Source organism: Dendrobates tinctorius, unplaced genomic scaffold (assembly GCF_039654945.1).
Source record: "Dendrobates tinctorius isolate UK_male_01 unplaced genomic scaffold, ASM3965494v1 ptg000152l, whole genome shotgun sequence".
Lineage (NCBI taxonomy): Eukaryota > Metazoa > Chordata > Amphibia > Anura > Dendrobatidae > Dendrobates > Dendrobates tinctorius.
This window is the reverse complement of record NW_027361819.1, coordinates 5,740,097-5,756,111: the sequence shown is the minus strand read 5'-3', so window position 1 is coordinate 5,756,111 and position 16,015 is coordinate 5,740,097. Positions and strand designations below refer to the sequence as shown.

Here is a 16,015-nt window from a genome sequence, read left to right as displayed (position 1 = left end):
TGTACGGAGCAGAGCAGTGTGTGTACGGAGCAGAGCCGTGTGTGTACGGAGCAGAGCCGTGTGTGTACGGAGCAGAGCAATGTGTGTACGGAGCAGAGCCGTGTGTGTACGGAGCAGAGCAATGTGTGTACGGAGCGGAGCCGTGTGTGTACGGAGCGGAGCCGTGTGTGTACGGAGCAGAGCCGTGTGTGTACGGAGCAGAGCCGTGTGTGTACGGAGCAGAGCCGTGTGTGTACAGAGCAGAGCCGTGTGTGTACGGAGCGGAGCCGTGTGTGTACGGAGCGGAGCAGTGTGTGTACGGAGCGGAGCAGTGTGTGTACGGAGCGGAGCCGTGTGTGTACGGAGCAGAGCCGCGTGTGTACAAGGTGTACGGAGCGGAGCCGTGTGTGTGTGGAGCGGAGCCGTGTGTACAGAGCGAAGCCGTGTGTGTACGAGGTGTATGGAGAGGAGCAGTGTGTGTACGGCGCAGAGCCGTGTGTGTACGGCGCAGAGCAATGTGTGTACGGAGCGGAGCCGTGTGTGTACGGAGCGGAGCCGTGTGTGTATGGCGCGGAGCCGTGTGTGTACGCAGCGCAGCAGTGTGTGTACGGTGCGGAGCCGTGTGTGTACGGAGCGGAGCCATGTGTGTACGGCGCGGAGCCGTGTGTGTGCGGAGCAGAGCCGTGTGTGTACGGAGCAGAGCAGTGTGTGTACGGAGCAGAGCCGTGTGTACGGCGCAGAGCAGTGTGTGTACGGAGCAGAGCCGTGTACAGAGCAGAGCCGTGTGTGTACGGAGTAGAGCAGTGTGTGTACGGAGCAGAGCAGTGTGTGTACGGAGCAGAGCCGTGTGTGTACGGAGCAGAGCCGTGTGTGTACGGAGCGGAGCAGTGTGTGTACGGAGCGGAGCAGTGTGTGTACGGAGCGGAGCCGTGTGTGTACGGAGCAGAGCAATGTGTGTACGGAGCGGAGCCGCATGTGTATGGAGCAGAGCCGTGTGTGTACGGAGCAGAGCACTGTGTGTACGGAGCGGAGCCGCGTGTGTATGAGGTGTACGGAGCGGAGCCGTGTGTGTATGGAGCGGAGCCGCGTATGTACGAGGTGTACGGAGCGGAGCCGCGTGTGTGCGAGGTGTACGGAGCGGAGCCGCGTGTGTATGGAGCAGAGCAATGTGTGTACGGAGCGGAGCCGCGTGTGTACGGAGCAGAGCCGTGTGTGTACTGAGCAGAGCAATGTGTGTACGGAGTGGAGCCGTGTGTGTATGGAGCAGAGCAATGTGTGTACAGAGCGGAGCCGTGTGTGTACGGAGCGGAGCCGTGTGTGTACGGAGCAGAGCCGTGTGTGTACAGAGCAGAGCAATGTGTGTACGGAGCAGAGCCGTGTGTGTATGGAGCAGAGCCGTGTACGGAGCAGAGCCGTGTGTGTACGGAGCAGAGCAGCAGAGCAGTGTGTGTACAGAGCAGAGCCGTGTGTGTATGGAGCAGAGCCGTGTGTGTATGGAGCAGAGCCGCGTGTGTACGGAGCGGAGCCGTGTGTGTACGGAGTGGAGCAGTTTGTGTACGGAGCGGAGCAGTGTGTGTACGGAGCGGAGCCGTGTGTACGGAGCAGAGCCACGTGTGTACAAGGTGTACGGAGCGGAACCGTGTGTGTGGAGTGGAGCCGTGTGTGTATGAGGTGTACGGAGCGGAGCCGTGTGTGTGTATGGAGCAGAGCAATGTGTGTACGGAGCGGAGCCGTGTGTGTATGGAGTGGAGCCGCGTGTGTACCGAGCAGAGCAATGTGTGTATGGAGCAGAGCCGTGTGTGTATAGAGCAGAGCCTTGTACGGAGCAGAGCCGTGTGTGTACGGAGCAGAGCCGTGTGTGTACGGAGCAGAGCAGTGTGTGTATGGAGCGGAGCCGTGTGTACGGAGCGGAGCCATGTGTGTACGGAGCGGAGCCGTGTGTGTATGGAGCGGAGCCGCATGGGTACGAGGTGTACAGAGCGGAGCCGTGTGTGTATGGAGCGGAGCCGTGTGTACGGAGCGAAGCAGTGTGTGTACGAGGTGTGTGGAGAGGAGCCGTGTGTGTGCGAGGTGTACGGAGCGGAGCCGCGTGTGTACGAGGTGTACGGAGCAGAGCCATGTGTGTATGGAGCGGAGCCGTGTGTACGGAGCGAAGCCGTGTGTGTACGAGGTGTATGGAGAAGAGCCGTGTGTGTGCGAGGTGTACGGAGCGGAGCCTCGTGTGTATGAGGTGTACGGAGCGGAGCCGTGTGTGTACGGAGCGGAGCCGTGTGTACGGAGCGGAGCCACGTGTGTACAAGGTGTACGGAGCGGAGCCGTGTGTGTATGGAGCGGAGCCGTGTGTACGAGGTGTATGGAGAGGAGCCGTGTGTGTGCAAGGTGTACGGAGCGGAGCCGCGTGTGTACGAGGTGTACGGAGCAGAGATGCTTATAGAGCGGAGCTGCGTGTACGAGGTGTATGGAGCGGAGCCAAGTGTGTATGGAGCAGAGCAATGTGTGTACGGAGCAGAGCAATGTGTGCATGGAGCAGAGCCGTGTATGTACGAGGTGTACGGAGCAGAGCCGCGCGTGTACGAGGTGTACGGATCAGAGATGCTTTTAGAGCGGAGTTGCATGTACGAGGTGTATGGAGCGGAGCCATGTATGTACGGAGCAGAGCAATGTGTGTACGGAGCGGAGCCGTTTATGAACGAGGTGTACGGAGCGGAGCCGTGTGTGTACGAGGTGTATGGAGAGGAGCCGTGTGTGTGCGAGGTGTACGGAGCGGAGCCACGTGTGTACGAGGTGTGCGGAGCAGAGATGCTTATAGAGCGGAGCTGCGTGTACGAGGTGTATGGAGTGGAGCCATATGTGTACGGAGCGGAGCCGCGTGTGCATAGGTCCCAACCGTCCCGATTCCCGTGGGACAATCCCGATTTCGGGTCCGTATCCTGCCGTCCCGGCCGGAAAGCTTTCTATCCCGCGATCGCGGTGTATGACCACAAAATACAGCACTCTGAGCCGCACATCACGTTCCACCGGAAGTGACGTGCTGTAAACTGACCGCCAGAAATGACTTCTGACCTCATTTCCGGCGGTCAGCTTATAGCATGTCACCTCAGGAGGAGGTAATCGTTCGGGACTCCGCGGGAGGACAGAGAACCGGTGGCGGCGCATCAGCGCTGCATACAGTACAGCATGTCACCTCAGGAGGAGGTAGTCATTCAGGACTCCGCGGGAGGACAGAGAAGCGGCGGCGGGCGGCGGCGCATCAGCACTCCATACCCAGCTCTCTAACAGAGATGATCATCCCAGATCCTGCCTGTCTCTCTCTGTCACATGCTGCCGCGGCGCATGGAGCGGCAGCATGTGAGAGCGAGACAGGCAAGATGGGATCATCATATGTTAGAGAGTGAGAGCCTGAGCCGCGGGTACTGTATGGACTGGAACACTCACTTGTCCACCGAGCCGGAGAGTGACGCAGACAGGGCTTAGGCGCTGCACTGTGCCAGCCATTTCTTTTCATATCATCCTCAGTGCTTTGGATGATGTGGAAACAAATGGCTGGCACAGTGCAGTACCTAAGCCCTGTCTGCGTCACTCTCCGGCTTGAAACAGTGTCTCACTTGGCTGTCATGCCTCAGGACTGAGAGATTAGTATATGGCCACTCACGTAGGGTCTTGACTGTCGCTGCGATCTGCTTGGTGAGAGGAGGGGGCAGGTTGATGAGCACCACCAGGTCCACGTCCTGGTGCAGTAATACGTCGTCGATGCGGCTGGTGTAAAAGGGCACAGTCATGTTCTTGGTGAGCTCCTCGGCCTCCTTCTGCGTCCTGCCCCTTAAAGCCTTCACAGAAAACCCCTCCTCTTTTACCAAGTTTGCATTAATACTTTAATTCATTACTTTTAAGTAAATTTATTTTTTTTTCTGTTTATAATTATTGTTTATGAAACAGTGTGATCAGCAGTGCTAAATGGGTGTGGTTGGGGCGTGGATATGGGCGTGACTACTAAAATGGGTGTGGCTATCCCTTGTCTTCTGAAGAGATGGACTGTAGCTTAGGGAGGCGCTGCTCCTACTATCCCTAACCCACCTGTAGTGTGGACTATCAGCCCGGTAAGGGCCCTCTGGCATGTCTCGTGTCAATAAATGGGGTGCTAGTGACAGGACTCAGACTCAGGGAGTTTTGTGACCCTAATAAGGGCCACACTTCCCAATCAGTTGATCCTGGAAAAAACACATGGGTGTATGTTGCATCCACAGGGACGCCAAAGACTATCCCGTCACCAGAATGTTGGTTAAAACAAGCCCGGGTACGGAGTCCCATGAGGTCGGGGTGGTCGGAGGTTTGTTGCAACCCGTGATAATCGGAAGGGACTTCTGCCTTTTCTGGGACTTGTGGGGGAAGGCGGAGATATCAAAGGATGCAAACAGGAGCAAGCTCAACCCTGTTGAAAACTCATCACAGTGGGAGATAGATGAGCTCCCCTTGTGTGTCCTGGCTGGTGAAGAGGACGAGATGGTGACCAGTGAGACTGAAATTCCTGAACTGGGGTTTTCTGGGGGGGAATTTTAGGACTGCCCAAATGCAGCACTTGACCTTGAAACATGTATTGGACAAAGTAACTGACTCTGATAAATGGGGTTGCCCAAGAGCCGGGGGCCGACACCAGGTTCCTGTACTTTGCGGTCAACGGGTAGTTGCTATACAGAGTCACTAAACAGAGATGGGAAGTATTAGAACAGCTTTTAGTCCTGGAACCCTATAGACGTAGGGTACTAGATCTGGACCATGCTCATTTGTTGAGGGAGGCACTTAGGTGTAGATGAGACCCAAGAACGAGTCCTTCAGAGGTTTTACAGGCCTGGGTGTCAAAGGGACATTGGTAATTTCTGCCAATCCTGCCCTACCTGTCAGCTAACTACCCCTGTATCCCACTTACGCTGTCCCCTAGTTCCATTACCCATAATTGAGGTCCCATTTGACCGGATTGCCATGGACCTGGTCAGGCCCATAGTTAAGTCCGCCAGGGATCATCAATACATCCTGGTGGTAGTGGACTACGCTACGCGATACCCGGAAGCGGTACCAATGAGAAACTCCTCCGCCCGGAGTATTGCACGAGAGCTAGTCCATATTTTCTCCCAGACGGGCCTGCCGAAGGAGATCCTGATGGACCAGGGGACACCGTTTATGTCCAAGGTAATGAGGGAGTTGTGCAACGCCCTGCAGATTGCCCAACTTAGGATGTCGGTGTACCATCCGCAGACAGACGGCCTGGTGGAGAGGTTCAATAAGACCTTTAAGTTCATACTGAAGAAGGTCGTGGAGAAGGATGGCCGAGATTGGGATCGCCTCCTACCATACCTACTTTTCTCCATCAGGGAAGTCCCACAGGCCTCTACGGGGTTTTCACTGTTCGAGCTATTATACGGACGGCACTCCCGGGGACTTCTAGATGTTGCAAAGTAGACTTGGTAAGCAGAAGTTACACCCCACCGGAGCGTCATCGAGCATGTGGCCCAAATGCAGGACCAAATCGCAAGGGTGATGCCAATTGTGAAGAAGAGTCTCTTTCAAGCACAAGAAGCCCAGGCAAGGGTCTACAACCGGGCCTCGAGGCTGAGACAGTTTAGCCCTGGGGATCGGGTGGTCGTGTTGATCCCCCACCGTGGAAAGCAAATTCCTGGCCAAGTGGCAAGGGCCATATGAGATGGTTGAGAAGTTGAGTAATGTCAACTATAAGGTCCTGCTGTGTTCCCTGTATGCCTGCACGTACCTAGCCCGATTTAAACCTTGTCCACATTGTTGATGGCTAAATAAAGAACTGTGGTTTTTAACTTATCCGGTGAGTGCTGCATTTTTTGCTTCTTTTATGTTGGACTTTGCATATGTGTTTTTCTTGCAAGCACCATTTAACCGATTGTTAACCACTGATGTCTTTTTGACTCGAAAGGATCTTGTTCCATGAGAGAGTAGGATTACCTTAGTGCCCTTCATTTTGCTCTCATATGTTTGTCAACTATAAGGTCCTCCAACCAGGGAGAAGGAAGCCGTATCAAGTGTACCACATCAACCTGCTAAAACCGTGGCGAGACAGGGATTCGGTAGAAGCAACGTGCCTAGGGGCCCATCCTGAAGCCAAGGTTGAGGATGTCACAGTCGCAAAGACACTGTCGCCAGCCCAGAGACAACAGTGCCGTGAGCTGCTTCAGCGGAACCGAGATCTGCTTTCGGAGTTACCAGGATGTACGCAGGTGGTGGAGCACGATATCCTGACTGAACCACATGTGAGTGTGAACCAAAGGCCATATCACATTCCTGAAGCTCGCCACGAGGTGATCTCCCAGTAGGTGAATAGAATGTTGAGCTTGGGTGTCACAGAGGAGTCAAATAGCAGCGGGTCCAGCCCTTTTGTCCTGGTGCTGAATGTAACGATTACAGGAAGCTCAATGAGGTGTCCAATTTCGACACGTATCCGATGCCCCGGGTCTATGAGCATATTGAGAGGCTAGGGTCCTCCAGGTACATCACCACCCTGGACCTAATGAATGGGTACTGGCAAATTCTCCTGTCTCCAAGCGCCAAGGAGAAGACGGCCATCTCTACACCTGACGTGTACTTTCAAAATACCCGGAAGCCGTTCGGACTACAAGGAGCCCCAACTACCTTCCAGAGGACTATGGACCAGATACTAGTCCCACACAAGAAGTACACTGCCGCTTACTTGGATGACTCTAATCAGGCAGGGAAAGGCTAATTATAAGAGAAAAATTGAACTGAAACTGTCACAGAAAAGGATCCATGAAGTCTGGGAGGGTCTAAAGTCTATATCTGGGCATAGACAGACTGTCTCCAGGATGGTTGTTGATAAGGAGGGGCTTAATGAACTTAATCTATTCTTTAACAGATTTAATCACACACTGGCTGCTCCTGCCCCTGCATACCATTCACACCTCTCTGCTACAATAACCTCACCCCCTGCTGCAACTTGTAAACTGAGCCAGGGTCTGTTCTTCACAAGTACCCAGGTTGCAAAAGAACTGAATAAGATCAAACTTTTGAAGGCTGCAGGTCCTGACGGCATCAGTGCAAGACTAATCAAAACCTGCGGGCACCAGCTGAGTGAGATCATTACATATCTGTTCAATATGAGCCTGAGAATAGGTATAGTACCACAACTGTGGAAATTATCGTGTGTGGTACCGGTTCCGAAGAAACCTTATCCGAAAGACCTTAATGACTATAGACCTGTAGCATTGACATCACACCTGATGAAGGTATTAGAGAGATTGGTTCTCACACGTCTCCATCCTCTAGTGAGCTCGGATATGGACCCTCTCCAGTTTGCCTACAGGCCAGGCATTGGTGTGGATGATGCCATTATCCACCTTCTAGATAGGACTCTCTCTCACCTGGAGAAACCTGGGAACACTGTGAGAATAATGTTCTTCGATTTCTCTAGTGCTTTTAACACCATACAGCCAGGTCTACTGAGAGACAAGCTGGGCCTTGTTGGTGTGGACCTCCAACTCTCCACCTGGATCCTTAACTACCTCACGAACCGACCTCAGTTTGTAAAGGTTCGGGACAGTGTGTCAGACACGGTGATCTGCAATACAGGGGCACCTCAAGGTACAGTTCTTGCCCCTTTTCTCTTCACACTGTACACTGCGGATTTTAGGTGCAACTCATCTAGCTGCTACTTGCAGAAGTATTCTGATGACTCTGCAATAGTAGGCCTCATCACAGGAGGTGATGAAAGAGAGTACAGAGACACTAACCAAGCTTTTGTGGAGTGGTGTCAGAGGAACCACCTTAGGATTAATTCCGGGAAGACCAAGGAATTTGTGGTGGACTTTGGCAAGGGCAAAAATCCACCAGTAGTGGTGAACATTCAGGGAAATGACATTGAGATAGTCGACACCTATAAGTACCTTGGTGTGATCCTCAATAATAAGCTTGACTGGGCCCATCACTTGGATGCAGTGTACAGGAAGAGCCAAAGCAGGCTTAATCTGCTCAGAAGGCTGAGAGCCTTCGGTGTTAGAGGGGCACTCCTTGCATCCTTCTTCAACTCTGTTGTGGCATCAGTCACCTTCTTTGGTGTGGCGTGCTGGGGTAGTGGCATATCAACCAGGGATAGGAATAGGCTGGACAAACTGATTAGAAGGGCCAGCTCTGTCCTGGGATGCCCCCTTGATCCAGTTCAGGAAGTAGGCGACAGGAGGATACTGGCCAAGGTGAGCTACATGGTGCAGAATGATTCCCATCCCATGCATGAGACCGTGACAAAGATGTGCAGTACTGTCAGTGACCGGCTACTTCATCCTAAATGTGAGAGGGAGCGCTATCGAAAGTCCTTCCTTCCTGCTGCAGTTAGGCTGTATAACCAGCACTGTCCAAAACGGAGAACGACCCAAACTGTGAACTGATAGATCCAAAGATGTGACAGTCCGGTTACATTTTTTTTTTTTCCCGTATATGTACCTACCTACTGTCAATGTAATGCCTTTATGCATCTGTATCTGTACTTGTTCCTGCCTTGCTACTGTAATGCTCTGAATTTCCCCATGGTGGGACAATTAAAGGATTATCTTATCTTATCTTATTGTGATCTTCATCCCGGATTGGGGAAGTCACCTGCAGAAGGTCCAGGCGGTACTCGATGCACTAAGGAAAGCGGGGTTTACCTTAAACCCAAAGAAGTGCGCCCTCGGAATACAAGAGACAAAGTACTTGGGCAACATCGTTGGAAGGGGTGAGATAAAGCTGCAAATAGACAAAGTGGAGGCAATCCAAAAGTGGCCACAGACGGTCTCCAAAAAGCAGTATAGGGCATTTCTGGGAATTGTGGGATATTATCGTCGATTTATTCTAAACTTCGCCATGATAGATGCCACCCTAACTGATCTACTCAAGGGCACAAAGTTGACAACAGTCAAATGGTGTCGAAGATGGCATTCCAGGAGTTGAAGCTCTTGCTGTGCCGACAGTCAGTCTTGGTCGCACCAGACTTCACATAGAAGTTTGTGCTCCAGACAAATGCCTCCGAAGTCGGTTTAGGAGCTGTGCTGTCCCAGGTAATAGATGGCGACAAACACCCAGTCCTATACCTGAGTAGGAAACTCTCCTGTGAGAAGAACTATGTCATCGTGGAGAAAGAGTGCTTGACCATCAAGTGGGCAATCAACACCATGAGATATTACCTGTTAGGCAGAAGGTTAAGAGTTAAGAACGGGTCGCGGAGGAGGAAATAAAAAACAACACAAGCTAAGTCTCAGAAAACCAAAGAGGTTGGTAACTATGCAGACTGCAGACCCCGATCCTAACACGCAACTAGCAGCAGTCATGGAGCGTTCCTACGGTGGTCCTAGACGCCTCGTCACAACCGGAGAACTAAATAAGCCTAAAGCAGGAAAAGAGGAAAACTAACTGCCCCAGAGCAGACCCCAAAAGAAAGACAGCCCCCCACATGTATTGACGGTGAAACAAGATGAAAACACAAACAAAGGCAGGAAAATAGGCTGAGCAAATGTTGGGGCCAAACTAACTAGAAAGGAAAGGAAAGGAAAGACACTGTCTGCAATCTGCCAAAAACCCTACCCAAAATAATGACCAACACTTCTGATAACAAAATTAACCCTGAAGTTAATGAACCCTGGGTCTGCTCTGGGGGAGTTAGTTTTCCTCTTTTCTTACTTTAGGCTTATTTAGCTCTACGGTTGTGATGAGGCGTCCAGGACCATTGTAGGCACGCTCCACGACTGCTTCTAGTTGTGTGTTAAGATCAGGGATCTGCAATCTGCATAGTTACCAACCTCTCTGGTTTTCTGAGACTTAGCGTGTGTTGCTTTTTTCTCCTCGGTGATCCGTTCATAACACCCCACCCCTCTCTTGTGTGACATGCACATAAAGAGCTGTCTTACACCACGTGCCCATACTAGGAAGCGCCTGTCTGAATCCTGTTCATCTAGACAATGTTCATATGTTCAAGTTTTAAATACATTAGATAGGGACTGCTCCGTTAAGGGTTACCGTGATGAGGTGGAGCAGCTTGGTATGTATTTTTTGCAAAAAACGTATCGACTAAATACCCTGTATGTGTTATCATCTTTTTACCAGCACTTGCTGATTACTGTCATATTCTTTACTGCAGAGTATTTTTGCAAATTTGTTATTCTGTGTTTTCTTCTTGTGTTACATTGTAGTCCTGGAAAACTCTTTAGACCATTATTTTATGATTTGTTAGAGAAGGCTGGTTCCTTAGTGTTGCCATATGCCCTATGTGTATTATATTAGACTAGCTTGGCCCGTGTGAAATTTTCACACATTGGTCGTCGGGGGAGCAGGCAATTTCAGAAAAAGCAAGCTGGTCAATTGTAAATGTATTTCATGAGATGATGAGCACAGATAGGTATTTATATATTTAGATTGGTAATACAATAAATTGGTTTGATAAGTAGATGCCAAAAAAATGTCTTCTGGTTGAGGTGCCACCTGCAGGTCATTGTGTCTTTCTGCAGGTTTATGAAAATATATGTTTAAACTGTATTTAGTGATAAATGTGTGAATATTTGGTTTGTTTGGTTATTTTCTTGCTGAAGGGGGCAAGTTTACCTTTCAAATGCTGTACCATTTGTGTGTGTGGGGTGGGCGAAGTAATCAGTGAAAAAGCAGTGCATGTTTACAAATGTGTTTGCATATGTGACTCACCATTTGTGTGTGGGGCAAAGTAATCACCAAAAAAGCAGTGCATGTTTACAAATGTGTCTGCATATGTGACTCGCCTGCAGTGAAGTGTGCAATCCTCCAATGTGCCTCAAATAGGCTAGGCAAGCACTTGAGCAAGCTGGAAAGCGCACAAGGCAAATGTTTGGATTTATTTGTGATGTCTGTAAGCAGCTTTGTGGTAGTGTGCTTTGGGGTAGTGTGCTGACACCTGCAGATAATTTGACCTTTCAAATGGTGTATCATTTGTTTGTGTGGGTGGAGTATGAATGGAGCAAGTGTGCAATTCAATAGGCAGTGCATGTTTACAAATGTGTTTGCATAGGTGCCTCAACTGCAGTGAAGTGTGCAATCCTCCAGTTTGGCTAAAATAGGCTGGGCAAGCAGTTTGGCAAACTGGAAAGCCCCCCAAGGCAAATGTTTGGACTTGTTTGTGATGTCTGTAAGCAGCTTTGTGGTAGTGTGCTTTGGGGTAATGTGGTGCCACCTGCAGGTGATTTTTCCTTACTGAAGGTTTATGAAAATTAATGTTTAAACTATACTTTGTGATCAAATCGTGGATGTGTGGTTTGTTTGGCTATTTTCTTGCTGAAGGGGGCAAGATTACCTTTCAAATGGTGTATCATTTGTGTGTGGGTGCAGTATGAACGGGGATACAAAGTGATCACCCAAAAACAGTGTTTAGAAATAATAGGATAGATTAGTAATATGTGTATAAGGCATTCCTATTAATACTGCACTGTGGGAGCGCCCCCCCCCCCACCTGTTACATAATAGAGGCCAGGTACTCACTGTCCTGAAACTGTTCAGACACCGATGACAATCCTGGAAATCTGGGAATCATGTTCTCTAGATGATTTAGGAACTTCTGGCAGGCCTCTTCTTTTTGAAGAATTAGGTCAATCAGACTAAGTGTTTTCTTCACCGGGCTCACAACTCCAGACAGATTCTTGTATTGTTCCCATGTTATAAGCTGGAGAGAGTCCACTTCATCCATAAAACCATCCACGTCCTTCTCAAACACCTCGGAAAATTTCCATCTCAGATGTTTGATGGTCTTGGATGCCTCCATGATAACTAAATATCAGCCTGCAAAAAAAATAAGCTCAGTTACTTCTGCTCTGGCTGGTCAATAATATACATGATTGGGGATAGTTGTATCTATTGTATAGGTGGTCCTAATGGAAGTATAAAAACTGCTGAGCAGTGAGCACTGTGCAATAATAATGTAACAAGGTAGTCACACCACAGAGTGAGCTGGATAAGGAATTCTGGGGAGAAACAAAGGGAAAACTACAGGAAAAATAGGGAAGAACACTATACTTGAGAAGATGAAGAGTTATCCTGGAAGACACAGGCAAAGGTTACAAAAGAGGATACGGTGATGGGAGGAAGAAGGGAAAAGCTGGAGAAGAGGACATTCAGAAGAGACATGGGAGGAGCTGCAGAGGAAGACAACGAGGGAAGGACATGGAAGGAACAAGGGAAAGGCTGGAGATGAGGAGGATACTCAGAAGAGATAAGGAGAGAGCTGCAGAGGAAGACACCCAGGGAAATAGAGGGGAGGAACAAAAGAAAAGCTGGAGAGGAGCAGGATATTCAGAAGAGAGAAGGAGAGGGCTAGAGAGGAAGACACCTAGGGAAAAACAAGAAGATGAGAACAATGGAAAATCTGAAGAAGAGGATATTCAGAAGAGACAAGGGAACAGCTCCTGGCGAAGACACCCAGGAAAGGACAAGGAAATGGAAGGAACAAGGGAAATGCTGTTGAGGAGGATATCCAGAAGAGAACATCTAGGGAGGGAGATGGGAGGAGCAAATTATATGCTGGATAGGATGATGATATTCAGAATAGAGAAGGGGGGGCTACAGAGAGAGACACTCAGGGAAGGACAAGAAGATAAGAGGAACCAGGAAAGAGGTGAAGTGGATATTTAGAAGAAATTAGGGGAGAGCTCCAGAGGAAGACACCCAGGTAAGGACAAGAAGATGGTGGAAAAAAGGTAAATGCTGAAGAGGAGGAAGATATCCTGAAGAGACATCAGACATGGGAGGAGCTGCAGAGGAAATCATTCAGGGAATGAAATGGGAGGGACAAGGGAAAGGCTGGAGAGGAGCAGAATATTCAGAAGAGAGGAGAGGGCTACAGAGGAAGACACCCAGGGAAAAACAAGAAGATGAGAACAAGGGAAAATCTGAAGAAGAGGATATTCAGAAGAGCCAAGTAAAAAGCTCAAGAGGAAGACACCCAGGAAAGGACAAGGAAATGGAAGGAACACGGGAAATTCTATTGAGGAGGATATCTAGAAGAGACACAGGAGGAGCTGCAGAGGAAGCCATCAAAGGAAGGAGATGGGAGGAACAAGGGAAAGGATGGAGAGGAGGAGGACATTCAGAAGAGACAAGGAGAGAGCAGCAGAGAAAGACACCCAGGGAAAGAGACTGGAGATACAAGGGATATGCTGGTGTACTCGGGCCGGAACCGAGGGGACCGTCTTCTAGGTTCCTGGGGGATCTGTTTCCAGAGAGCAGAGTTAGGGGACGGACCGCTGAGTCTGACAGGGCAGTTGGGGGAGGAGTCCAGATAAAAGGGGCAGAGAGGGCCAGACTGAGTGAGTCAGCAGAACGGGAGAGAAGGAGGAGGAGACCTGGTGAGGGCCAGAGAGCGAGAGCCACGAGCAGCAACCAGAGAGGAGGACAGCGGCAGGAGGGAGACTCTCAGTGGATCGCAGGAAGATGGCGCTGAGCCTACCAACAAAAGAAGACAGCTGCCTCACTCCAGCTCGTGGCTGCAGCCTACTCGCAGCCATCTGCAGCCGATGCCGCCTCACTCTAGCTCGTGTCTACAGCCTCCTCACTGCTGCCCGCAGCCGCTGCCGCTTCACTCCTGACCGTGGCGGTGATTTATACTTTGCCGCCTGCAGCTGCCACCGCCCCACTCCAGTCTGTGGTAGGGGCTGGGCCTGCGCCCGCCGCGGATCCTCCAGTTTAGCCGCAGGCTGTGCCTGTGGCCTATCAACCGCCACTTATCTCCGCCGCTGCCAGCCCCTGTCAGGGGGCTGCGACCTCCACTCTCCCACTCCCAGGCAGTATCCCGCTGTCTCTGCTGGGGAACATCCCACCAAAGAACACTCCGAGGGCCTGTTGTGCCCCTGCTTCACCAGGGCGTCGGAACGCTCGAAGACTACGCCAGATCCTCAGCGACTGGGCCCAGTGGCTGCGACGCCGACACACCGTTGAACAGGATGCCGAGGGACGTCAGGACGGATAAGTGACACATAGTAACTAAGGACCCGTAGTCGGCCATTCCGCAGCCCTATAGTGACCGGTCTTTGCCGGAGTAGTCGTGTTCTCCCAATTCTTGTTTATGTGTATTTGCTCCCTGCGAGGACAACTACTGTTATTCTGATTGGTTGCTTAGAATAGCCCTAACGGCATTTATCTATCAAAGTTACTATTTAAAGTTTTATCTGTCTCGCGTCTCGTCACTGCATCCTGCGTACCTGCTATTACCACATTTGGCGTAGTCGTCAGGATACAGTCTACGAGCGTGGACAGCGGCACCCCAGGCCAAAGCGGGGCCATAGACACAACAAACAACCAGGGCCCCCGGTCCAGTATTTCTCTGGGGGCTTTGCTAAACAACGTGCCTAGGTTCTCCGACTCCAACACCATGCTGTGGAGCTGGGCAGAGCGAATACGAGGCCTCTTCCGAATGCATACGATGACCCCTGACCTGGAAGCCGAGGTAGCTCTCATGGCATTAGAAGGGGAGGCCTGGGATTCAGCAATGTTGAGGCCCCTGGGACACCGCAACACCTTTGCTAGGGTCTTGCGGATACTGGAAGAGACCCATGGGGATCCGACAGATGTGGGAGAGTTGAGGACCCGGTTGTTCAGTCAAATGCAGGGAGAGGGGGTGACTATCACCCAGTATATGAATGTCTTCCAAGAGTTGTACACGGCCATCGAGCGGAAGGACGGCGTAGGGGTAGGACACAGCGACATTACCCTTCGTCAGTGGTCCCCAACCTTTTTTGCACCAGGGACCGGTTTCAAGCAAGACCATTCTTCCATGGCCCGGCAGGGCGGGGATGGAGGTGTGGCAGGGGCGGGGCTTTGGTCATAAGGGGGCGGGGCTATGGACACGGTTGTAGTGTAGCAGTGCATACTTATAATTAAATAACATTTATAATGTGACTCAACTCACCATAGGTTTTGAATAAGTGCTGCATCACCCCCTTCTCCCCATCATTGCCTTCACCCCATCACTCCCTTCTCCCCATCATTGCCTTCACCCCATCACTGCCATCTCTCCATCATTGCCTTCACCCCATCACTGCCATCTCTCCATCATTGCCTTCACCCCATCATTGCCTTCTCCCCATCATTGCCTTCTCCCCATCACTCCCTTCTCCCCATCATTGCCTTCACCCCATCACTGCTGTCTCTCCATCATTGCCTTCACCCCATCACTCCCTTCTCCCCATCACTCCCTTCTCCCCATCACTCCCTTCTCCCCATCATTGCCTTCACCCCATCACTCCCTTCTCCCCATCATTGCCTTCACCCCATCACTGCCATCTCTCCATCATTGCCTTCACCCCATCACTCCCTTCTCCCCATCATTGCCTTCACCCCATCACTGCCATCTCTCCATCATTGCCTTCACCCCATCACTCCCTTCTCCCCATCATTGCCTTCACCCCATCACTCCCTTCTCCCCATCATTGCCTTCACCCCATCACTCCCTTCTCCCCATCATTGCCTTCACCCCATCACTGCCATCTCTCCATCATTGCCTTCACCCCATCACTGCCATCTCTCCATCATTGCCTTCACCCCATCATTGCCTTCACCCCATCATTGCCTTCTCCCCATCATTGCCTTCTCCCCATCATTGCCTTCACCCCATCACTCCCTTCTCCCCATCATTGCCTTCACCCCATCACTCCCCTCTCCCCATCATTGCCTTCACCCCATCACTGCTGTCTCTCCATCATTGCCTTCACCCCATCACTCCCTTCTCCCCATCATTGCCTTCACCCCATCACTCCCTTCTCCCCATCATTGCCTTCACCCCATCACTCCCCTCTCCCCATCATTGCCTTCACCCCATCACTGCCATCTCTCCATCATTGCCTTCACCCCATCACTCCCTTCTCCCCATCATTGCCTTCACCCCATCACTCCCCTCTCCCCATCATTGCCTTCACCCCATCACTCCCTTCTCTCCATCACTGCCTTCACCCCATCACTCCCCTCTCCCCATCACTGCCGTCTCTCCATCACTCCCCTCATGTCCCCATCTCCTCCAGGGCCA

The 16,015-nt window shown here is 51.2% G+C and overlaps 1 protein-coding gene across 1 annotated transcript in view; it reads right to left on the bottom strand.

Annotated features, from left to right (window-relative positions):
* Positions 1-16,015, bottom strand: part of LOC141050824 (interferon-induced very large GTPase 1-like) — a 57,508-nt gene that overhangs the window by 26,656 nt on the left and 14,837 nt on the right. Inside the window, exon 2 of the mRNA XM_073547494.1 lies at positions 11,485-11,781. Coding sequence (XP_073403595.1) covers positions 11,485-11,764 — 280 coding nt within the window. The 5' untranslated portion in view covers positions 11,765-11,781. The remainder of the gene's footprint in view (positions 1-11,484; positions 11,782-16,015) is intronic.